This window comes from Leptodactylus fuscus, chromosome 3, assembly GCF_031893055.1.
Source record: "Leptodactylus fuscus isolate aLepFus1 chromosome 3, aLepFus1.hap2, whole genome shotgun sequence".
Classification (NCBI taxonomy): Eukaryota; Metazoa; Chordata; class Amphibia; order Anura; family Leptodactylidae; genus Leptodactylus; species Leptodactylus fuscus.
In genome coordinates, this window is record NC_134267.1 from 132,396,673 (window position 1) to 132,423,391 (window position 26,719).

Sequence of the window (26,719 nt, forward strand, 5' to 3'; positions counted from 1 at the left end):
GATTGGCCAAATGCCATACAGAGTACAGCATTCGGCCAATCAACACTGGTTCTGCCGGAGGCTCGTCTGTGAGGAGGTGGAGTCTAAGATCAGACCAGAATGGAGACTGCTGTGGACTGATCTTAGACTCTGCCTCCTCCGGCAGAACCAGCGTTGATTGGCCGAATGCTGTACTTTGTATGGTATTCGGCCAATCAACGCTTGTCAATGCATTCCTATGCCGAGATGTAGCAGTGCTGGCCATGCGCTCAGCTTGGCTCATCTATGTCCAATGTTCATAAAGTCATGGAAAGATAAAAGCTCCAGTAAATTTGCTCATAGAATGAGTCACAGTATATCAATGAAATGAATAATTCTAAGTTACAAACATACCATAATACAGTACAATGTGGAATTGATTTGTGACATGTAAAAAGGAAATACAGTATATACTGTTTAGGGAAATTCCCTTATGTAATATACATTCTGTTACAGAGATTCAATGAAAATAATAATGATAAAGTGATATATTCAGATAGTTTATAAAATATTCCCAGGTATATTTACAGCTGTAGTGAACAAGCTTCATGTTCTTTATTTTGCAATCCAGAAATGACATAGTGAGCACAAGCAAACCTGTGAGTATATGAGAATTGGATACACTGTCACCGATTCTAACACTAGATAATAGTATGAGCTTATGGAGTGCATGACAGATTTTTTTCCAGGTTATACATTGTTTAGGAGCTGATAACTTTCCAGTGTCTTGTGTTAAACAGGTAGGAAATTATCATTTGTAAACTAAGCATTGAGTTCAATAGTGCAGCACAGCCATTTAGCTATCTGATAGTGAGAGCAATTGACCTGCATTAAAAGATAAATAGAGGAGACTCTATACTAATTGATGCAAAGAGCTAAAGTGCTTCAGAGTCTAAGAAAAATGAACGCGGCCTCCAAACCATCACTTTAATCAGCCATTTTACAAACACCGTCTAAGCAGACCTATTTATAAACTTGCTCGCCAATATTATTTTAGTGGCAGCATTACACATCTTTCTACACGTACATTACCTCTACTAAATATACTGAGTGCAGATGCAATGGCTTGACATCGGCACAGAATAACAAATACCTTCTGCCTGTCATTAACAAAATAACACTGTAAACGCTTTACAGCCTTAAAACGATACATTTTCACTGCTTGTGACATAAAATTCAACATCACTTGACACATTAATACACTCAGATGAACCTTAAGTGTCTCAAATCAGCCAACTACTGTAGTTTACTGTAGAATCTACAGGGAACTAGAGTTGAGGTGCTTGTGGTTTCTCAATTGCTTGTCAAATTATCTCTTGAAATTTAGTTTTGAAATTTTTCTCTCATCACCATATAAATATGGTCGAGAGACTTAGGAAACCAAGATGTCAATTTCAACATTGAGACCATACTATTTTCTTATATTTACTGCATTCACTGCAAAAATTACAACATGGAGGGATAGAAATAGATGATATATGTATTAAAGCCATTTATTCTACAAGTATTCAAGAGATAAAATTAACTCTTATTTGCTCAAAATCATGATGTTATCAGTCATAAATATCTTTGTACACCTGAATTTATAAAAAAAATAGTAAATTTATGTCCTTGTCAAATCCCAAACACTGTACTTTCTAAAATGTGCACTTATCTAATGATACAGCTAACAATACTACATCTGCAGACAGGTATAGTGGACTAGTATGTAACAGTTTAGAGATATAACTGGCCCAAACAGCAAAAGATACTTTTTACGTCTTCTCCATTTAAGAAATCTATGGGTGTCTTAACATGGATGTATTATTCACCATGGCTGCTTGTTGAGGTCCGCTGCAGTGAATGTTATCTGCATCTCTGTAACCAGTACAGGATATACTGTAACACTATCTATGTGTGTATCAGCTCCTGGATGGTCCATGACAACCATAGCAGTGGGGATATGAACACCAATGGGTATACAATGCACAGTCAGATCATTTGGCTTCTAGAAAGAAGGGGCCCAGTCCTGGTTGTTCCATCTTGCTTGTTAGTTGATGAAAAGAACCTATATAGGATTACCTTCATCAAAGGAACTGTGTGCAACCAAGTAAGATAGGAAAATCACTGAAAATGGCCTATTAGAAAGGAACATGATATCGGAGTGGGCTAAGACTACTAAAGGACCTGGGACATATACAGATTGTCGACCTCCCTGGATATAATACCAGAACCAAAGTTTCTGCATCGTTAAAAATAAATAGATTCCTTCTGTTGGAAATTCAATTGTTTAGACCGAAAAAGAGTGTAGCATGGTCCTTTCTACATAAAAAGAAAAAACTGAACCAACAGAAGATTCTTTCTATTTTAACGTGGAAATGAAGGATGACACAAAGAAATGGAAAGTCTTCTGTTTGTATCTGTTTATCTGGCTTTTTATGTCTGATTCTCTAATGGACAAGGAATCTATACATGACAATGTGAAACTACCCTAGGAAACACAGAACTGTGCAGTGTTCATAATACAGGATATGAGTAATGGTACTGTGCAGTGCCCATACATACTGTACAAGATAAGAGAAGTGGTAGTTTGTAATGTCTATATATGCGGTACTGGTGTTGCCCATATATACAGGCTTAGAGAAGTGGTACTGTGCAGTGCCTATGTGTGCAGGAAAAGATTAATTGTCCATGTATTTTTGTATGTCACATATGCAGGATAAGTGAAGAGATGCTCTGCAATTGTAATGTATAATTATATAAGCAGTGTAAGAGTAGTGATACTGTACAATGGCCATATAGGTAGGATAAGATAAGTAGTACTGTACATTGGCTATTTATGTGGATTTAAGCTATTTAAGCAGGATGAAAAAAAATAAAGAAGTAGAAGTAGTACTCTACAAGGGCTATTTCTAATTGTGGGTAAAAGAAGTGGTAATGTGGAGTAGCTTTTTATGTAGGGTCCTGGGTGATGGCCCAGACCTCCTATGTTATAATTTGCTATCACATGATTCAAGTGGAAATGACGGGACAACTGTAACAATTTTCACTGTCACCCAGATACAGCACCTGAATAGCCGGTGTGGCATCTCTCCCATGGTGCCACCCAACACCTGTGTGAAGTGCACCCATCTCTTGTCATCACACCTCCACTACCATTTGTAATATAAAGTATCATGCAATGTGCCACTCGGCATTGTCTCTCTTTTCAAGTTGAAATGAAGGCATTCTTCTTACCAATGATTGTATTCATGATTTGTCCAGCCCTGAGCTATGTCATGTCACAAGCAATCATACTCACCAACTGACCCTTCATGACCCTTATGCATTGACATTATGTCAGTTTCTTCATTTGTTACTACAAGACTCACATTGCGGTTCTCTTAGCAATGTGTAGAGAATCAGTTTTCTGTGCACATGTTAGACACTGTGCTGGAGAGTCTGACTGCTGGTCACATGACATAGCCAAGGACCAGAAAATAGAGGATGACCTCCACTACAAATTAGTGAGAATACATTTTTAGTGGGACTGCGCATTTAAGAGTCAGAAAAAGTGTATGGAATATAAACATTGGGTCTTCCATTTTGCATGGCAAAACCAGGCAATTTTTTTTTCAGTGTCTCCATATCTCATCTGAGCTGGTCTGAGTGTTTTCCCTGGCAGACATTAGTCTAACACTATTTTCCCATCTGATATCTGTGGAGGCAGTTTTTACCATTGGACCTCTTGGAGATTGCAAATACCATCCAGCTCTGAGTTAACTTGCGGTGTGATGATCCAAATTCACAAAAGATCTCAATGACAAAACTATAACTAGTAGAAATAAGAAGAGTGCACACTATCATCAAAGTGACTGAGCAAACTAGCAGAGGTAAGCAGCACAGTAACTGCAGGTTCAGCTAAAGCAGTTATCGGTCCTGATCCAGGAAACCCAATAATGCTAAAAAACCCAAAATTTTAGGTTTTACTCATAGAGCAGTCACAAGGTTTGGGTCTGCAAATTTGAAACAACCATACAATGTCTCAACATTAAAGTTATTAAGTATTGTTTTTCAGATTAAATGCAAATAAGCGGGCCATATATGACACATATTCTGATTGTTCTTTAAAAACATCCTTATCCCATAGCTAACATTTATAAACTATACTCTTTTTAAAATTACTATTTTATTTCTTTATATTATTAACATCATTAATATTGAATTATTACTAGAGCAACAATATTATTTAGACCAAACATGAAGCAAAAGCACAAAGTCACAGGATTGTCTTTTGGTGCGTGAGTCTGGTCCTAAAAGTTAGCACAGTCATACTGAACCCTAAGCCTTAATGATGAGTGGGTGTATCAGGGTGATTGTGTCTGTATTTTTAGTGAACAAATGATATTACTCTGTCCTCCTCCTCCTCGACCTCTCCTTTGCCTTTGAGACAGTTGACCACTCCCTCCAGTTAGAAATTCTCTCATTTCTTGGTATCTCAGACCCGGCCCTTTCCTGGATGTCCTCAAACCTCACCGACCGCACATTCAGCGTCTCCCACTCACACACCACCTCCTCATCATGCCCTCTCTCTGTAGGTGTCCCCCAAGGCTCCATCCTAGGACCCCTCCTGTTCTCCATCTACACTCTTGGCCTGGGCCAACTCATAGAATCTCATGGTTTTCAATACCATTGCTATGCCGATAACACCCAAATATACATCTCTGGACCAGACATTACCTCCCTGCTGGTCAGAGTTCCAGATTGTTTAGTGGCCGTAGCGTTCTTCTTTTCCTCCCACTTTCTCAAACTCAACATGGAGAAAATGGAGTTCATCATCTTCACCCCACTCCGTATGGCCCCTCCACCTGACCCATCTATCAAAGTTAACGGAACCCCACTTACCCCTGTTCGACAGGCCCGATGCCTTGGGGTAACCCTGAACTCCCACCTATCCTTCAAGTCACACGTTCAAACCCTCAACACTTCCTGCCGCCTCCAACTCAAGAGCATCCATCAAATCCACTCCTTCCTCACCCCTGAAACTACTAAGATGCTTGTCCAGGCCCTCATAATCTCCCGCTTAGACTACTGCAACACCCTTCTCCATGGACTCCCAGCTAACACCCTCGCCCCCCTCAAGTCCACCTTAAACTGCGCTGCTCACTTAATTCACTTCACCCCCCGATCTTCATTGGTTGCTCCCCTCTGCCAATCCCTCCACTGGCTACCCATAGCCCAGCGAATTGACTTCAAGGTACTAACGTTAACATTCAAAGCAATCCACAACCTGTCCCCTCCATATATCTCTGAACTAATCTCTCGCTACCTGCCTACACGTAACCTCAGATCCTTCAATGACCTGCTAATCCGCTCCTCACACAACTGCCTCCAAGATTTCTCCTGTGCATCCCCCATACTCTGGAACTCCCTACCAAGACACATAAGACTGACCCCCCACAATCACAGACTTCAAGAAGACCCTGAAGACTCACCTACTCAGGAAGGCCTACAACCTCTAATAACACTATCACCGCACTGCCATCTGAACTGTCTCCCCCCCCTCTCCTTCTGTCTCTATCCCCCTTCCCTCATAGATTGTAAGCCCTCGCGAGCAGGGCCCTCTACCCCACTGTGCCAGTCAGTCATTGTTAGTATTATATCTACCTGTATATTTTGTGTATTGTATGTAACCCTCAAATGTAAAGCACCATGGAATTAATGGTGCTATATAAATAAATAATAATAATAATAATAATAATAATAATAATAATAATGACTAGCTGCCACAGGTATTAGGAACATTGCATACATTAAAAGAAGACTGTTCAGATAAGCAAGAATAAACTGGAAAATCAATATTATCTTTAACTGGAATTTGAGTTCAAGTAAATGTTAAAGATACGTACACTTACATTGTTCAGATGAGCCAGTTCTATCTCTACCAGCGAATCTGTATATTTTGGTTCTGGATGGATAGTAACAACGATGATCTTAGAATTCACCACTGTAAAATTTCTAGAAAAAAAAAGAAGGAAATTGAAAAAACTAACAATAAGACAAGAAATGTATAAAGGAATGATTCATAATATATACACATTTTCTACTTAACTGGCTTTTTGTACCATATTTGCTATACATCCATTACAGAAATTTAGATGAAGTGTTTGTGTGTGTGTGTGTGTGTGGGGGGAATTGTGCGGCTAACATATCATAGTTCAGCTTGTTATGTAATAGATTTGGCCTATATTCCTAGACATGTTGGACACTAGTGTTGAGCGAATAGTATTCGAAACTATTTGTCGAATACCTCGCTGCCATAGGAATGCGTGGAAGCGGCCAAACACCAAGGGCTTAAGCACAGTGAATATTTGACGCCCGCTAACACGTATTCTTATGGGAGCAAGGTATTCGACGAATACTATTCGCTCAACACTATTAAACACTTTTCTCATCCTTATGCCACCTTATGCTTGTCTTAAGATGCCTGGTGCATGTTAAGACTCCTTACAGTAGATGCAAAATGTGACTAAAATGCCTCTGATATCTGATGTGTATGTACGCCGATTTGTTGTTGCAAATTGGGATAGAATTCTTGCACACTAGTGATATAAAAAACCAAAACATTTTTATAAGCATTTTCTTTTGCAAAATATCTATTATATTTTTGCTATATCCAGTTAAGATTGCACATTTGTAGGAAGAACTGTGTCTGAGATCCTCACTGATGCATAGACTCTACTGACCTACATACAATCCATTTGGTTTTGGATTTGATATCCTTGTGTATGTGTCATCTGCTGATATTATCTTTATAAAGGATTATTTCAATTTATTAATTGTGTTTATCTTTTTCTTTTCAGAAAATGTACAAACTGAGTGGGACATAGTACTAAATAAAACCAAAATCCTCACTTCTGTACCATGAGAGAAGGAAGTCCACACAATGTGGACATTGTTAAACTAAAAAACAATATCTTCCGTCCTCTGCTGCCCCCACACTGTAAAAGACAACATAATATTCCTCTGCACATAAGTGATGCCAGCTGCACAGATGGATGTTCCTGAGTTTTTTGTACAAAGATTTTGCTACACAAAATTAAGAAACAGCCACCAAGGAAACAACATGAGGCTATTGACCTGGAGTGGTGCAAAAATGTTCTGAATGAACATTTACTGCTGTCATTGTGCTTTCTCTATGCGCTCTAGTTTTATGCAACACTCCAACAAAATCCCATTCTTCTAAGTAATCACGTTCTTCATACAGAACACAGTGGGATATACTGATGTTTTATAAAAAAAAATTGAGCAATGAATAAAATATACAAACATACAGGATAAATAACATTTCATATAGCATTTGGATCAAATAAACAAAGATTTTGTGTTACAAGTGTATGCAATTTTTCTAAGTATCTATAAAGTCGTGGAAGTGTTTATCACAGCATGAGCAGAGTATACCTAGACTCATGTCTTGTATAAAACTGGTTCATATCAAATGTGGAACCATACGGATTCTGGCTTGTACTTTTTTAAGGCATCATCAGCAATGGATTCTGGGAAATAGGACATTTAAAGACTGCTTAAAGGGAGTTTCCATCTCACTGTTTAAGCAGTTTGCATTCTGTCACTTCTCACTTCCTGTATTTCTCCCCTTTCCCCTCTCTGAATGTGATACTGCAGTATCACAATAATTATGAAGATCAGATAATATGCACATGATTGTAGAGAATGGACTCAGTGTTATCTGCGTGTTTACACAGAGAGATAACAGACAGCAGCATTTCTATATTTAGTAAATGTTTTCAGTTTACATAAGCTACCAGTATAGATAGGATCCTTGAGATGGGATAATCCCTTTAAAGTTGCTTCAAGAGGCAAGTGCAGATAGCCAACATATTACCTCTGAAGATGTGGGTACTTATACAATAAAAATAATGTTCTTAGAACTAAAGTGAGTACTAAAATAGTGTGATCCCTTTTGATGGAGCCATGAAAAAGATCATTGTATGATTTTCTTCTAATGTTTACTATTTCTTTTGTCCAACTATTATTGTGATGTCACAAACATAGGTAGCAATTTGCTTTATTAAAAAGGTATTTCAGGACTTTAGTAATGGTGACCAATATAACATTGTCTGGGTCTGACTCACAGCAATTTGGATCAACAGCTGCAGCTAAAGTAATAAGATTGTACCTTTACAGGCCATTACATAATATATGGAACTGTGCTACTTACAATGCATTGTGCCTCCTTTGAACAGTTGTTTGAGGGGTTTGATGGGACTAAGCCTCCTGCTATTCTCATATTGATGACCTATCAAACAATAGGTTGTCAACATTAACCCCTTCCAGTTGTGCACTGTACTATTATGTAACTCTGAACATTCAGCACCATATTAGTATGGGCACAGCAATATAGCAAACACAGATGTTGTGCCTGCTACATTGCTTCTATATTGTAAAGCTGGGACCAGCACTCTTTGTCAGAGTCAGAGAGAACTCCATTTCTGGATGATCAACCCTTAGAGGGTAAAGTTGGGAGCCTCTTCTATCTCAGGCAATCAGAGCAAGACTGCAGGGTTCTGAAGTGTTGACATGGCAGTTGCCCAAGAATTTGAGAAACCCATATGAGGTCAAGGGAGATGTAAAATAAAATAAAAAAAGAATAGTCACCTGTCTGCAGTGCTATGTCCACAACCAGTGTCCGTTCAGGTTTGTGATGGTGTCTCATTGACAGAAGTCTTGCCCCCCATGTGATGGCTCAGTGGTCACTAGCAAGGAAGTGGTGATATAGGCCAATTATGTTGCTGTATCATTTCCAGTAAACATCAAGGCCATTGATCTCCACCTTCACATGTTGTGCTGGACTTATGGCAACAAGATGCCAGCATGAACACTGGAAACGTTCAATGGAGTTGCCTTTTTTTTTACACCTCTCCCCACATCCACATGGGTTTTCTTACATTTTTGAACAACCATTTGAAGTTTAAAGTAGTGTAAAGGTTGCTGTGGACATACCCTGACCTTTTTCTCTTTGTAAGTTTCTATGCATGAGGCCATAAAATGCCACAAATGTAATTTATATTTCATGCAGTAAGGTACTGTATAGTACATGGGCTTCTATGAACATACCCTTATTTAGATTAGTAGACAATTAAAAGTTAAACTTTTTTTGCAAATATAAATTATTCAAAATTTTACAGTGTTTTAAAGATTTTCTCTAACTCTAACCATTTTAATGGTGACAGTCTTTTGCCACCAATGTTTGATTGGTTGTCAATGTATCTGACCATGAATGCAGGAACTTTCTATGGTATGGAACTTGTCACAAATCCAGCCATGGTTTCATATTGTTGTCAGGTTATCGGGCAAGGATAGTGCACAAGAAAATAATCCAGCCACAACAATGGAATGGACTGGGTTTCAAAATATAGAAAGTTTCTGCATTCATGGTCATATCCATCAGCATCCAAAGAAGACAACAGACTGTCATCATTGAAATGATCATAGATTAGCTTTAAAACTTCAATTTTTTTAATTATTTCCATTTGCAAAAATGTTTATGTTTTAATTGTCTATAATTTTAAATACGGCTTTGTTTATGAGAAAGCCCCTTTAAGTAAATGTAAAGATATTATGATCAGTTGTTTTCTAGGGTATGTTTTATTGGTTGCTGCATTTTAAGTAAACTTTGCACAGTTGTGTATAGGGTTGAGCGATCGGGATCGGAAAAGATCGGATTCCGATCGGCGATCGAGTAAATTTCACGATCATGATCGGAATTCCAACCCGATCTTTTCCAGCGGGATCTAGATCAGAGGTTATCTCAAGATCGGCTGACTTTTCTCATAGAGAAGCATTGACTAGGGTTGAGGATCGGGATCGGAAAAGATCGGATTCCGATTGGCGATCGGGCAAATTTCACGATCGAGATCGGGATCAAGATTGGCTGGAAAATGATAGGAAATCGGATTTTAAAATCGATCTTGAAATCTCAAGATCGGCTCAACCCTAGTTGTGTATCCTTACTAAATGTGCTGTCAGTACATGTTTCCATGGTTTACAGTCTTATTCTGTAAAATGAACTGGAGATACAAAGGCTAACATACTGCATAAGAAGTAGTTTTTGAAGTAACATTTAATGGTGTAGTTAAACATGACTATATGTTCTTATGTCTATATTTTATATTCATGTCATTTCTAGTTTAAATATTCTTTTTAGTATATTTAATAATATAATCTTGTTAAAGAAGGCTGATGACTTTACATAAGAAGTAGTCAAACCTACATAAAAAGTTTAACAGCCAGGATGTTACACTTAAGCATTAAAACAAGATTACAATGGAGTTTAAGAATGAACGCTTAATTTGCTAGTTAAGTCTCATGTCCATAGCAAAGCCATTTGCATGCAGCTTGTACGATGGCACAGAAAGTCCCATGTTCCATAGGGACTGTGTAACTTGGGCACTACATAAGATCAGAAGCAAACTGAGTTACATTATACTGTAGATCCATAGCAATCAATGAGAATCTATTACATATACAAAACATGTGCGCAAGGAATATTTTCCAGTAAATAACAAATCGGCTCATATTTTATCATATGCATGATTGCGCTACTTAAAACTTTGTCCCGATCTTAGCAAATCAAGTTAAATAGTTATATTGTGTATACATGTAAATTTGTAGATTTTTTAATGTTGCAGTGTTCTTGAAATCTTGTGTTCTATCTGATGTCTCTGGAGCCACCATTATGCAATGGATGGTGTCGAAATGCTGTTCCGCTGCTCTTATTACTTGAATAGGAGCAGCCTGCGCATTCTTCCAGTCCACTGCACCAACTATCAGTGCCTGGAGGTTGCCTGCACAGTTGATCTTCACAGGGTTCAGGTCTCAAACCTCCACCGATATGATACTGATGGCCCATTCTATGGATAGGAAATCAGTTTAAAAAATTTATTTGGGACTGGAAAGCCACACGAACCCTATATTCATGTGCCAGTAAATATCGGCTATTTCTTTTATTGACCATCACAATGTATGTGAATGGTGGCTATATACATGACCGATATTTTGAAAGTCTGTAATAAAAGACCATCAGAATATTTGTCGTGCTCTATTTTTACCCATTTTCACAGATCCTTCCATACACTGCAATGTATGAGGGATTAGTGGAAACAGATGCTCATTGGGTACAAAGTGGCCATGAAAAATGTGCCGTTTTGTACTTTGGTCGTGTGAATGTAAGCTAAGTCAGTCCAAAGTCAAAAGTAGAGAAGGGTTAATTAAATATACAGTTATAAATTGCACTTCTGAGTTAGATGCTGGAATGCATAAATAATCTATAAAACAAGATCTTATTCACATACATTACATACAAATGTGTCCAACCTGCAGGATTAGACACGTTAGGGACACATATACACATACATTCATGTTTCAAATTTTTAGTCAGTGTAGAGACACAGCAATGTGAATTGCACCATGCACTATTATGGGTCCATGTACTGTCCTTGTGCAAGCTGTTGTACACAGGGATGAACACAAATGGTGGGTATACACCCCTCATCCCCATCCTCACCCTGTGCATATAACGTACATTACTCTGACCTGTTATTCCTTTGCAAAGTAAAAACCTTTTCCACTTTTTGTAGGAGTATGAGCTTTCATTTGCTTTAATGTAAGTGGGTGAGTAAAATAATTATTCAAACAATGGTCTGGAGCGAGATATTGTCGGTTAGCATATAATCATAGAAATTAGACATGCAAATCAGTAGTATAATTAAAATGTTTCAGATTTATCAAAATTACTATTTTACCTTGAAACAAAGTACAAAGAATGAGGTTAAATGGAGGATTTGTATAGTTTTCATGTGCCTGTGATGAATAAATATGATACATTTATAAACGCCTGTCGTCTGATGCTTATATTATATTGCTTTTTAGTAAGCTGTAAAGATGGTTCTTCATTACTTTTGTTAAAGTATCCAGCTTAGCTAAATTGGTTTTCTAGCCCGGGCTGGATGTGAAATTAATATTTCATCAGTGTGAATTGAAACATTCTTCTTCATGGGCTCATAATGGCAGGTCATGGAGCCAAACTCAGATGTGGCTTCTGTGAGAAGAGGAATGGAACACTGCCTGAATTGATGGCAGATGTAAATTGTAAATGTTCAGCACACTGCATTTCGGTTGAAGTGTTTTCGAGACTAGATAAGGATTCTTTCTGAGGACAGAATAATCTCATTTTAAAACTTGAGTCTTTACAAATATGAAAGCTTAAAGCAAGAAAAATGAAAATTTGCTATCGCATGTTTGTGTGTGTTCTCATATTGTACGCTCTAAAAGCGCTGTGATCCTTGCTTTACTGTTACAGTATGGCTTCTATATTGTAGCAGCTTGTACCTGTACTCTCTATACACATAATATCCAGTAATTTCACACACCAGGCAAATATGTGCTATATGTTTGTTAGTACCTATTCTATGCAGATGCCAGACAGTGAACCTCACCTAAGCTCTATCAATAGTACATGAAATTGGCTCATTTACCAGCTAAGCTATGTTGAAGTAAAAGGAGTTCAACCTACGGACAGGTATGACACTGTTTTTTTTATTTAATAATGTCATTTATTTTTTTACAGGGATTCATTTTCCATGATAGAAATTCCTATAAATAGTAAGGCTTTATTTGTTTAGCATACTGACTAAATATATGTATATATATATATATATATATATATATATATATATATATATTTGGCTTATTCTCTTTATAAATAACCTGTAGAATGAACACTTTTCATAACATGCTGATAAATATAATGACTGCTTTTCAACAATGAACTTCTTTTTTTCATACTATTAAGAATATGCATCCCCTTAAGGAGACTTAGCTGTTTCAGACCACTTTGCAGGGACATCTTAGACCATACATGTCCTGCAGGAACCTCATCCAGCCAGACAGTATCCTGCTGCACACTGATGAGAGGAAATAACCTTGAAACAGAAACTGTCTGTGGATGGGTCACTTTCTTTTGAAGGAGATATTCTAGTTTGGCTTTATTCCCAGTTCAGGCCATCAGGTTACATGAAAAACGAGCATCGATTCATAGAAAACTACTTTCCAAAAAGTGGCAATAGCTCCTTTTCTCTACCTTTTTTCTCAACTTATTTGCATATTAGTTTCCAAGTTATTAACAAATGTTCTCACTGAAAGGATACATACCCATTTAATCCTCTGTTGCTCCAGCCCCTCCACTTTTAGGCTGCAGTGATGACTTCCCATATACCCACATCACCACAGTAGCCAATATGGCACAAGACCACCAATTTAGGCATTTTTTTCCTGGTAGGCAAATTTTTAAATTTAAAATGTTAAATTTTTTGATAATTTTCTTCCTTATGCATGGAGCGCAAATCAAATCTGATCTTTATAATAAAATATTTCTACATCTGCAGCTTACTAATACTATCATTCAGATGCTTGCGTATGTTTTTGAAACCCATGTCAGTAATAAGCCAATGTCAGAATGGATATTTATAAGAAAGATTCTACCTGGTTTTTTTTGTTTTGTTTTTTTTTAAATGGCACTCTGTAACAACACGCTCTGTAGTTGCTGGCGTACTACATTTTACAACAGCTCTTGCTCCCTGTTTTCTTCAAGGATTAGTGTCCTAACCTGCTTATCATTCCTCCTCCAGTCCCTGTGTCCTAGGAGTAAAAACATTTGCTTCTCTAGCCATACCCTGGCTTTGCAACGTTGCTTGTTTCAACATCTGTTCTTTGGATGCAAGCTACCCTTCTGTTTTTATGTCTGAATTATGTTTTTTTCTGATGCTGAAGTCATGTCTGTAATTCTATTTACTTTGTAGCTCTGTCTCTGTGGATGCATATGTCCAGTTATGGGTTTCTGCCAGTGGCGTAACTAGGAATGGCGGGGCCCCGTGGTGAACTTTTAACATTGGGGCCCCCCAACTGACTCTGAAGACCCCAACCCCCCCCATATTCCTGCACGCACTATTATGCCCTATAGTGGCCCCTGCACACACTATTATTGCACCATAGTGACGCCTGCATACAGTATTATTGCCCCATAGTGGCCCCTACACACAGTATTATACCCCTTAGTGGCCCCTGCACACAGTATTATTACCCCCTAGTGGCCCTTGCACACAGTATTACACCACATAGTGGCCCCTGCACACAGTATTATGCCCCATTGTGGACACCCATGTGCAATTATTATACTCTTTTCAGACCCCAGAGTATAATAACTGCATGGTTGAGCAGGACACTTATTTTTTCAGCATCCAGCTTTGATCTCTACCTCCCATTGAAAACAATTGGTGACAGAATCAGGGCAGAATAGTATTTTTTTTTATTACACAACTTACTATAAAGGGAGAGCAATATTTCTGGAAAAATAACTATTTTAATGTAACCTAAGTACTGAAGCACTGATGTAATAACATATGTAGCAAAGATTCAGACTGTCATTAGAAAGTCCAAAATCCTGAAACATTTTAGTTTGGCCTTATCTGAAACTCATTAAAGGAATAAAATAACAAATGAATGTACAGTATACTCACCCATTTATTCCACCACCACTCCAGTGCTGCTGCTCCAACTCTCCCTGCCTGGCTAAAACACTGACATGCCCCATATATACCCCATTAATGCTACAGCCAATCTCTAGCCTCAGTGGTATACAGCACAAGACTGCTGAGGCCGTATGTCATCATTATTCTTGACTCTGGGCATATATTTGATTCATTTAGACAACCACTTTAAGCAACAGAATTTAGGAAAGTAATACTGACAGAATCAGCATTTAACATCTGAAAAATCTTATGAAGATTATATCCGCCTCCTCGTTCAATGCATATGCCATTCTTATTTCTTTAATCAACGGCCATAAATGAGCTAAGGAGAAAAAGTCAATTGAACAGCTTATCTGAGATGTTGATAAATTGCACTGGGTAGTGACACACAATTCTCCTCCCTGACAGGACTGACAAAAGTACAGAATGTTCTGTGTAAAAGATGTGATTGATGAATAGGACAGGGCTTAGTGGTTTAGCTCACCCATTGTAGGGTGCCAGAATCTAATAATGTACATCCGTCTCCTATAATAGTCGGCTATTATTAGGAACTATTCTAAAGCACTGTAGCTAGTAAAAGTCAAGACAACAATTAGACCTTACTTGACAATTTATATTCTGTATCAATTTATAATCCTATTTTCCATTGGTTCACTCCAAAGAGTTCTTTAACAATTGAATTTTTTTAATAGCCATAAACCAATTGATTCTGCCAAGACATTTTCACATAAATTGAAATCTGACACAAAACCTTGCTTGTAGAGGTGCAGATTTTCTTAGAAAATATATTTGGAATATATTTTACTATTGGAATCAAAGATAAATAAAGAAAATACAGTAAAAATAGTATAAAAATATTTAGAAATAATGTGAAAAAACACACACGGATGTGTCCGCCCTGTAGCTTGAGTTTGTTTAAAGGGAGTCTACCACCATCAAAATATCTGCTAAATATGAATAAAAGAATAGGCGATACCATGCAAAATAACATGTTTTAAAACAACAGAATGATAGGTGATATGTTGTATTATGTAAAGGTAGGAAGGTAGTTATAGATTTGCCTTCTTTACCTTTCTTCTTGGCTATACATAGGTAGCAAAGTGTATCTTGACACTGATAACTTGTTGCACCATGATATCACAGAAACACAAAAAAGTAACCGAGAAGCCATTAAACTTGCTGCATCTGTACATGTCCCAGAATGTGTCATAAGATGACCAACTTTTCAATATATGTTCTTTATGTGTACAACATATAGGCTGTCTGTTAGAACCAAAACCACTACTTAACCACTTACATGCTGTCATTGGTATAGTGAAATATAGCAACTAGGTGACAAGGCAATCTTGAGGCTGAGAAAATGTACTTGTAATCTGCATGCAAAAGATTTGTTTGCTGAAGATGGGACTTGGCTGGAGCACCTGCTTTTGCCAGTGCTTGTCCCACATCAGGACCTCTCAATCTTTATTTTAGGGGTGGTGACCACAGAAACTCCAGTAGGCATGGCCATGCCCTGGAAGTACAGAATAGTTCATTTACATGTGAAATAAATGTTGATTTTCTTGGCAGAAAGACTGGAGTTTCACACTATAAAGGTACTGAATGTTCACTATGTCACTAATGAACGCTACTATAAAAGTCACAGAGAAGCCATTAAGCTCTGTTACATCTCTATATGTCCACAAATGTATCATCAGATGACCATCTTTTCAATACATGTTCTCATAATATTCTCTCTGTATCCTCTGGCCATCTAGTGGTTGTGTTGTCAATTTCAGTCTGCCAAGGGTTTGTCATAATATTCTCTTGAATTACTCACAATATGCTATTTAAGCTATATTCAGATCAAGTTTTTAATATCAATTCCACACATCCATTTCAAAGATACAAAATAAGGATGCAAAATAGTAGGAAATGGATGCAATCCATTTACATAGACATCAATGTTAAGGAAATAAACAATCTGTTTCTGTCTACTTTTTTGTGTCCTTCAAAAAAATGGACAGAAATGGACCCTTTAACATTGATATCTATATATATATATGTGTATTGCCATCTGTTTACATCCATTGCTTTCAGTTCTTCCATCCGTTAAACAGTTGTACCAAATGGATGTAAAAACGTGATCTGAAGGAAGCCTAAAATTCTTTAATTTTAGGTTAAGGCATCCGTGGACACTTCTGTATGTGGATGAATGTAATTCATTAACCAATGTTCTTGTTACTTGTTCTTCTCCATGTATCTGATCTGAAAGCATGCACATAGATAATGAGCATTTTGTTGTGAAATCTTAACCATAATGGTTAAGATTTCACAACAAAATGCTCATTATCTATGCGTATGCTATATATGTTTTAATTTAGTAAAAATGTATTTATGAATATTTACAGTATTATGGTTTCCTTCTTTGTAGAATATATCACTTGGCAGCTTTTTCTACAAGTTGACATGCTGGTTGGTGTTAAACGTGCCCTTACACTTACTCCGTACAATAGTGAATTGACTAGTCACAAAGAGCTATAGGACATTTGCCTTCAGAATCAAACAGACTGGAAAAGCCCTCAGACTTGTTCCTCCTGAAATAAAATGTCCTGAAAACTATGAAAAAAATATACAAAAAATTGATTTGTGATTCAATATTAATTATAATGCACAAAATCAGTGAAAGATCTTTCTACAGAAAACAGCATGGTACATTCACTTGAACCTGTACTTTCCAATAGACGTCTTTTGAAGTATCTTTTGATTCTTACAGCTTTTGGATTTTGAGGCCCAATGGGAATGCTTTATGTAGTAAAAAAAGTTTTAAACAATAAAATAATAGTCATTGTTATATATAAAGAAACATGAAAGTCACCAGCTCACCTCTTTATGACTAAAGGCAAATTATTTTTTGTAATAGGCTGGGGGAGGTGAAAAAAATTGAAAAAAAAAATCATACTCACTAGTCCTGGTACTATGGGACTCTTCCCAGTACTATGGGACTCCTCCCAGTGTGGTCCAGTCCTTCTGCTCCAGCATCTTCTCAAAGTGAAACTGCTCACTGGCTGTGAGATCGTAGCTCCCTACCACTGAGGTCGCTGATTTTCCTCAACAGTCTTGTGTGGCTGGGGCATCCGCCACACGTCAAAACTGGACTGAGAAGACCGGACCGCGCTGGGAGGCACCAGAGCACCGTGGAAAGGTATGAATTTTTAAAATGTTTTTCTTGCTGTCCCCTGCTTATTTAAAATTTAAATGGGTGTTCATTTTTGCCTGGATAACCCCTTTAAGGATCTGGATGGGCTGGCAATGGTGTCATGTCATCTCCTACAGCTTGAAGTTTTAACTTCAAGCAATTAAAGTTGGACTTATGTAGTCTGTGTGCCTGTCTTCAGTGTGATACAGTTGTAACAACTTTAACTTGACACTTAGCACTTAAATTACACTACAGCACAGAACTTTAATCTTTTCAATGGCTTTTGTTATGTTCTGTGATAAGACATTGCACTGCAGCAGAGTCAAGTTGAACTTGGCTAAATCTGTAGTTTGATCTTTGCAAAATGCTATTCTTGCCAATGACAATTAAGAAAAAGACATTGTTTACAGATCACCAGATACTAAGTATATACTAATACTGTATAGCAAGTACTAAACACTGACTGAATATGGACAACCAAGAAGCAGAGACTGACTGTATATATTCAGTGTATAGACAGACCACCAAATTCTATATACTAAATATATACAGGCCAGTATGCTATAACTAAGGGGAGTTACTCCCATAAATGCATATGCCGGTCTTTTTCTTTTTTCCTGCCAATCAAGGAAGTTGGTTTTCTGTGATTTTTTAACTTTTTTTCATGTTGTCAACACAATAAAAGTTAAGTTTTTATTGACATTTCCTCCCCCTGTCTCACTAGCCTAGCTATACCATCCATTACTAGCCCCTCCCACCCTCACCTATCTCCTTAGCCTAGTGATACCCCCCATTACCAGCTCCTCCCACCCTTCCCCGTCTCTCTAGCTAACCTATTACATCTACTACTAGCAGAGAGGAAGAGGGGAGGAGCCTTTCCCAAACACAGGAAGGCTTGGTAAGTATTGATGAGGATAGGGGGGAAGGAAGAGTAGTGGTGACATTCCTTTTCGGAAGCGGTGAAACAGAACCTCACCAGATTATCAGAAAGTGTCCCTGAGGCTGACATATGACCGCTCCAGGGATATAGGTAATTATAGATTTTTTATTTATTGAAGTAAACGAGAAGTTAGGCGGGGGAGGGGTTACTTTAGGGGGTTAATTCTTAGTTTATCCTGGACAACCTCTTTAATCTGCCTTCTATGTTTAGTCACAGTCATCTATGTATAGGTTGGTACTTCTTAGTGATTGAAAGCTTTCCATGTATAACTGTGCACACAGAGGTAGCTGTCAATTACTAATAGGACCGCCCCATGACTAAATGACTTTTTCCACAAAACTATATAGAAATGTCTCTTTGTGCTCTATGACACAGACTACTTGCAGATTGACCCACATTTCATGTGGCAAGTTCCCTTTAACTAATGATGGCATTGCTTCCTACAAAATCCTCCATTTTATGCATAATCAGGTGTTACATCTGCAGCTTTGCAAGTTATTCCTATTATTAAATCAAAATTTTAATGCACTATATATTTAAAGGCAATTCCAAAAGTCCTCATTTGGTGATAGTAGTGAAGCACAACTTACTGAATCTTAAAGTGGTAGCCTGTAAATACAACCCTTTCCAAAAAGAAGTCTGTGGTGTTCAACTGATTATTGAGCTCTTAGTTATTTCCTGTGCAGCTGTTACTGGAATACAAGGACAACTAGAGTGTAGGGCAGGGGTCCTCAAACTTTTTAACCAAGGAGCCAGTTCACTGTCCCTCAGACCATTGGAGAGCCGAAATATAGTTTAAATTTTTTTCAAAAAATTATATGCTCCACAGCAGGCCTCCCCACAGTATTATATGTTCCTCAGTATGCCCCCCCCCACACACAGTAATATATGCTCATCAGTATACCCCCCCCCACACACTGTATTATATGCTCATCAGTACGCCTGCCACACACAGACTATTATATGCTCTTCAGTACACCACCTACACTGTAGGGAGTAGTATAGGAGTTCCCTATTCAGACTTATGGAGGATGTCCAAATGGAGAACACTCTTGTATAAAGTTCATAAGCCCTAATAAGTCAACCTCTTTAATCCTCCATTAACTCATGCTGAGCTATTACCTATGCCAGATATTTGCTGAAAATGTCTCCATTCTCAGAAATACCTAATGCTATTCCTGCCTGAAACAAGTGTGGCACTAGGGCAGGTCATGCAGTCTATAATTCTTGCCCTTTGCAATAGGGTGGTTCATGTATGTTTACTTCACAAGGTATCTTGGAGCAGGCTGACATCAGTTTGCATCCCTACTGTAAAAGTGACAGGTCTTGCTGTTGCTATGTTCTATGAAACCCCTGATCAATTATCAAGGAGCTGCAGGGTTCTTGGGAATCCTGGTTGGGCAACACTGAATTAATGCTAAATCTTTTCTGTCGGCAGAACAATAGACCCATCTCAGTCAGCTTTTCTACCAGTGAAAAATTGCTAGCCTAAGCCTGTTCAGATACATCTTATTTTGTTATACAAGTGTCACACGATTGTTGACAAATGTGGACACGTATACATTCTCTGTCTACAATAAGATGCACATTCTGGAATTTGTTGTTTAAAAATTTAAGATGTAGCTAATTTTGAAGAAATTGCTATATTGTAAATGAAAGACAATGTTAATTTGTGCTGTAAAACCTGCACAACTGTAGAACATGCTTTGGGAGAGAAAAAGTACATTTATCAAGCAAGGTATAGGACTTTACTCTACCACCTAGTGGTGAAGACATCAATTACAACATTACTCATTTTCTATATAAAAACAGCAAAGAAATTGGAATTAATTATGTTGTTTAAGATACATTTTATGGAAATAAATGAATAAAGCTTTTAGAGACTCTTCTCATCTCACTTATCCTGTCTTTGAAAGTAAATCTATAGCTCCTTCAAGAAGTCATAATGCACTTTGTGGAGTGGGCATTAAAAGCTGTGATCTCAGGCAATGAATTGCTGCAGAGGATGATGAAGTATGAAGACATGTAGGCTCTCTCTTCCATCATCCTAAGAATGTCCTGACCACCCCTATGAATGCTGCAATGAGAACTAAAGTGAACGCATCTAACCTGCAAAACAGAATCCACCTCTTGTCTCTGGACAGATCATTTCTTATGAGAAGCACCAGATATAGCAATTAGCCACTGTAGAAATTGTCTATAAAAACTATATTTTTGATATAACCTCATAATATGACCCACAAATGTTTCTGCTGCAGATTATGTACATTGATCTAATTCCACACCGTATAACACTGAGCACAGATTTCACATACATTGTATGTGGTTACCTTGTTTCATTAAACCTCCTTTATAGTCATCATACACATAAACTAGGCTAAATGCAGAATTATCTAAAACACCACATATGAATTGCTGAAATATAATTAAGGACATAGTCATACAGTAGTCAGTGAAATACAGAATACACAATGTCTATAAATGGTTACTATGTTACTGAGCGTTGTCACTGCCAGCATGTTGGTTGCTAGGTATTGAAGGAAATGTGAGCGCATATAGTACAGCATATGCAACAGCTCGCCACCTAGTGGCCTTCCACAGAACGCTCAGTCTCAATAGTCTCATTTGTCTCTGTTTCTATGCTTCAGTTTGCAGCACAGGCAGAGATCGGCTTCTGTAAAATCAAGTCTTTTTCTAGCAATGCCACAAAAAGGACGTAATAGTGATTGTAAAAATGGATTCACTGATAAGCAGTAGAACATCAAGCATATGACTTACCGTAATGAAGGTAAAAAAAGGCCTAGATTTTTGTAGAATACAGCTCCAAGCACATAAACTGTAGATTCATCCAAGTCTAAAAATACAAAAGAAATATTACATTACATTACTTTTATTTTACATTTTATAATCAATCAGTTTTTAGACCTTAACTATGGATATACAATATACATAGCTGCATGAATTATTCTCCTGTTTATCCTGCATCTGCCTTTTTTTATTACTACTAATTCCATTTTACATTTCTTTGCAGTATTAAAGAGAACAGATTCTTCTCATGTAATGTCTCATGGCATTCATTCACAACCTTATGGCATCAGCATAGAAAAAACTTTCCTCTTGATGTGTAGTGTAAGTGAGCAACATTAATGTGTTTATTTCTAAACAAATTTGCACTTAGATCTTGGGCAAGCACTGGTAGTTTCAAACAGTAGGCTCCGAAAAACAGGAATATACAGGTGCAAGGGGAGCTGAGTTCAAGGGGAGCTGAGTGCAAGGGGAGCGGAGCACAAGGGGAGCGGAGTGCAAGGGGAAATAAGTACAAGGGGAGCTTAGTAAAAGGAGAGTTGAGTACAAGCAGGGCTAAGTACAAGCAGGGCTGAGTACAAGTTGGGCTGAGTACAAGGGGAGCTTAATACAAGGAGAGTTGAGTACAAGGGGGCTGAGTACAAGAGGAGCTGAGCACAAGAGGAGCTGAGCACAAGAGGAGCTGAGTACAAGAGGAGCTTGGTAAGATCATTCTCTTTTGGTCTGGGTATTTAATTACAAACCTTTCACCCCCACTAAGTAGAGGAAAGCCAGGGACAGAAATAGACTTGACAGGCTGATTAGAAGGGCCAGCTCTGTCCTGGGGAGCCCCCTGGACCCAGTACAGGTGGTTGGTGATAGAAGGATACTGTCCGTGGTGAGCTCCAATATGGAGAACAACCCCATCCCATGTATGAGACCGTGATAGCACTGGGCTGTACTGTCAGTGACCGACTGCTTCATCCCAAGTGAAATGGGCTAAGGGGACTTAACTATACACTTACTGTAACTGATTCTTTGTCTGTATCATCTATATTGTATCCATCTTGTATACAGGGGTGAACCTAGCTTTTTTTGCCGCCTGAGGTGGACGACAGAAAGCCGGAGGGGGCGGTGCGGAGCGGAGGGGGCGGCGTTAGCAGGCAGAGAGCAGGCAGGGAGAGGACCTGCTGTCTGCTAAGAGTGAGGGGAGGCCGCTGGAGCAGCGCTGCGTCCACAGGGCCTCCCCAATCCACCGCTCGCTTCTCGTGCCGGGCTGCCGAGATGGTGACGCTAAGCCAGTCCTGGCTTAGGTCAGCAAAAATGCCCCCCCCCTTCCCGGGGCCCTGGCATGGCGCCGTCTGAAGCGGTCGCTTCAGGTCGCCTCATGAGAGGTTCGGCGCTGCTTGTACAGTATATTTATGTTGGATACAATTCACTGAGGTTTACTTGGTACTTGATCATTGTAATTCTTAAGCAAAATAAAACAAGCCTTAGGTCCTCCAGCCCAGGGTTAGGTTGGGGTTCTGGTGCTGTAAACTTTAGACTAGAAGTGGTATTAGATTAAGGTACTCAATTTTTTTCTTCACTTATTTTGCAAAATATTCTATTATTAGTTATTGGAAGTGAAAGGCTAACAGAAATCACCTGGGATTAAATTAGAAATATGATGCCAAGGCATACAGATGTTTAGCCCAAGTATTTTTTATTTTGATATTCTTCAGATTACATTTCATAATATATTTTATATTCCCAGAGGGACTAGGAAGTATAGTTTACTGAGTTTACTGTGATTTATCATAGTGCACAAAATTGTATACTGTACACCAAATAAAAACTAATATAGCAAAATAAGTGAAATAAGGAGTTAAAAGGTAACATATCACAAGCATTCCTGTAAGTCAAGGATGTCAGTTGTGTAGTAAGACACTCTATATGGCAGCTCAGAGGTCTCAACAATTATTGTTTTTTTCAATAGTGTCAACACTAAAGAGGATATGGAATATTTCTGATTTCTGTGTGACTGAGCAATGGAACACTCATTGAACATGAGAACTGGAGCAGAAAAGTACCACAGGTGGTGCAGGTGCGTGGACACTACACTGGGACACCCAGTGAACACGAAAAAGCGAGCCCATGTACCCCAGGCGATGAGCATGCTTGCAACTACTCTGTTCACTACTATGGGTCTTCCAGGATGGGAAAATCATAACTGGTCCATTCACATGTGCCACTAGCAATCAAAACCCCCAATGATATGGTATTTAACCACTATCTTGTATTTAGGGGATAAACCAATTAAAGATATGTTGTGCCTTTTAGAGGTAACTTTTCTACTTTCTGCTACAGACAAAGCAGTATTAGCAAGTGTACCCACCAAATGTATCAGCTGTAAAGGCTTTGGACACCTTTCCACTGAATTTATTTTACAGTTTATTTACTTTTCTAAATGCAATATTAAGAGACTTTCTAAATATTCCTCATTATTCTTTAACTATCTGCTTGTTGTTCACAGATATGGCAGCACACTACCCCACCCTTTGTTAGACTAGGGTTGAGCCGATCTTGAGATTTCAGGATCGATCTTAAAATCCAATTTCCGATCATTTTCCAGCCGATCCTGATCGTGAAATTTGCTTGATCGCCGATCGAGATCCGATCTTTCCCGATCCCAATTGCTCAACCCTATTCATGATATATACATGAATAGAGTTGAGCTGACCTTGACATAACCTCCGACCTCGATCCTGCCAGAAAAGATCGGGATTGGAACTCCGATCGCGATCATGAAAGTTACTCGATCGCCGATTGGAATCCGATCTTTTCCGATCCTGATTGCTCAACCCTACTCTCTACTCTTTCTTTTAGTGTTAGCCATAGCAGCATGGAGGGGGGAGGTTGTACACAGCAGATCAGAGAATAAGGGGGGAAGAGCATCCACATTTTTAAGAAGGACAAATCTCACTAGTTGTAGATAGGAAGGAAAGCGAATCACATATTCTAGGCTCTGTATCATTGTACATAGAGACGACAGCACCATGGCAGCAGCTGTCTGCACAGGGGAATGAAGCTGATACCGAAGAAGTAGTGGAAGTATCAGCATTCTGTATCCACACATCTCACTCAAGATCAGTCTTACGCTGTAATACATAAGTAATAAAATCATTTGTTCTCAATCACTGAAAGCCTGATGGTCTTTAAGGTCCAGACATTCTTTCATGATCCTTCTTAAATCTGACAGTGATCTCAGTTCCTGATATTCCGTTACTGATCTCAGTTTGTGCCCAAGTCATAAGTCTTCCTTTGCCTGTTAATACTGAAACTTCATAACGCAAGAAACTTTTTGTGAATATCCAAATTTCCTCTTTTTATTCATTACATTGACAGATTTGTAATCATTAAAATGCAATAAAGGTTTGCACCTGTTGGCATTGGAGTAAAGATGTTTTTTGGTATGACCACTTTGTCCTCTGAGTTCCTGGCCCAGTCTACCATGCCTTTTCTGCCTCTCATGGGGAAGGTGATATCTGTTAGCACTGATGATGCCGGCAGCTTTTGGATGCTGGCCACTGAGAAAAAGAGAGCGAGTTTAATGAGCAACATTTTATTCATTTTAGTCTGTTATACATCAGATTATTTTCCAGCTTAAATGCCCCAAGTAAACTAGCAATAAAAGAATGCATCCATCTGCCATCTAAAACTGTTTATTTCACATATTCAAACAAATTCAGCAAATAACATAAATATTCAATGCGTCTTATCTTTATCCAGTTTAAATATGTTGGTTTATGTGTACACGTCGCATATACTTGTGTAAAGCTGTTAACTGTGCTCATAAAAGCTTAGGGTTATATGGAAGAAATATCAAGTAAGAACATCGCTGCACAAGTTCTTAAGATCCAAATTTGAAATCATTTGAAGTGACATTACAAGGATGAAATTCTGTAAACTTAACTTGGAGTCAAACCTATTAGATTCTGCCTAATGAAGCGCTGACAATGTGTATAAGCAAGAAACACAACAATATCTGATAGCTTTCTTAAGTCTGGGATTAAAATGGAAGGTCAGCCTATTATGGTGAATATTTACTGCACTATTGTACTGAACCAGGGCCATACATACCATATATATAATGCTTTCAGTAAAATTCGGCTCTATACCATATATATAACCTGTGTAGCCACACACAATGGACCAGGAGGAAAAGAAACAAATGGAGGTCCATCTATTTTTCAGTTCCAAGGTGATTTCGGTGGGTACATTGAACAGATCTATTCTGCATTATTCTAATCAATCGGTTTGTGAGCAATCTAAGTCTAGTCCTGTAGACTTGGGCTGTGCGACAGCCGTCATTGTGGGACAACGCTCATTGTATGAATAGCGCACAGTTAGACTGTGGAATGAAACATTGAGGCAAACTGGCAATGTATGTGTTCATCTGCTCACACAGCATCGCCTAGACTGAATCCAATGCACCCCTTTTCAGCTTGGACAGGACCAGCTACAGCTTGCATGGGTTTTCAGCCTCTGCAGGAAACATCTGTGTTCATATTCACATATAGAGATGACCGAGTACTGTTCGGATCAGCCGATCCGAACAGCACGCTCACATAGAAATGAATGGACGTAGCCGGCACGCGGGGGGTTAAGTGGCCGGCCGCCGTCAAAGCGGAAGTACCAGGTGCATCCATTCATTTCTATGGAGCGTGCTGTTCGGATCGGCTGATCCAAACAGTACTCGCTCATCTCTATTCACATACAACTAACTAACAGATTAAGAATGGTTAAGAACTTATACATAACATACATGAGAGTCGCACACCTTTGTGTAAGTAGTATTCACTTAAAATGCCCTAAAGTTATTTAAAATTATAGTTTTAATATTATGAAGCATGGTTTTCTACAAGTAAGTACATCTACTAAAAGCCAAAGGGAAAAAGGAATACGCTTTATAATACAAATTCCCCTTCCTATCTACTTTTTCAATGCTCCGAATTTCCCAGTTTGGTAATGTGTATATTCTCTAGAGAAGAAGTCCTAAGAATAGTTTTGGTAAGCACTGTATTGATGGGTAAGTGGCTACTGTAAGTGTTTGTAAGCTACTACTTTCACATTCAGAAAACATCCAAGCACTGTGACTATTGCACATGGCTGATATCCCAGCCAAATTCTGCAGCCATAGACCACTGCAATTGAGCAGGCTTTGACTGTATACAGTATTAAAAGTATGTTGAT

The 26,719-nt window shown here is 38.4% G+C and overlaps 1 protein-coding gene across 8 annotated transcripts in view; it reads right to left on the reverse strand.

The window, feature by feature from the left end:
• Nucleotides 1-26,719, reverse strand: part of ADGRB3 (adhesion G protein-coupled receptor B3) — a 690,055-nt gene that overhangs the window by 268,006 nt on the left and 395,330 nt on the right. For 6 of the 8 annotated variants that reach the window (XM_075268342.1, XM_075268340.1, XM_075268341.1 and 3 more), the window contains 3 exons: nucleotides 24,907-25,053; nucleotides 21,479-21,554; nucleotides 5,886-5,994 (listed from right to left, as the gene is read on the reverse strand). In XM_075268342.1, coding sequence (XP_075124443.1) covers nucleotides 5,886-5,994; nucleotides 21,479-21,554; nucleotides 24,907-25,053 — 332 coding nt within the window. The remainder of the gene's footprint in view (nucleotides 1-5,885; nucleotides 5,995-21,478; nucleotides 21,555-24,906; nucleotides 25,054-26,719) is intronic. The other 2 variants (XM_075268344.1, XM_075268339.1) reach the window with 1 other exon arrangement.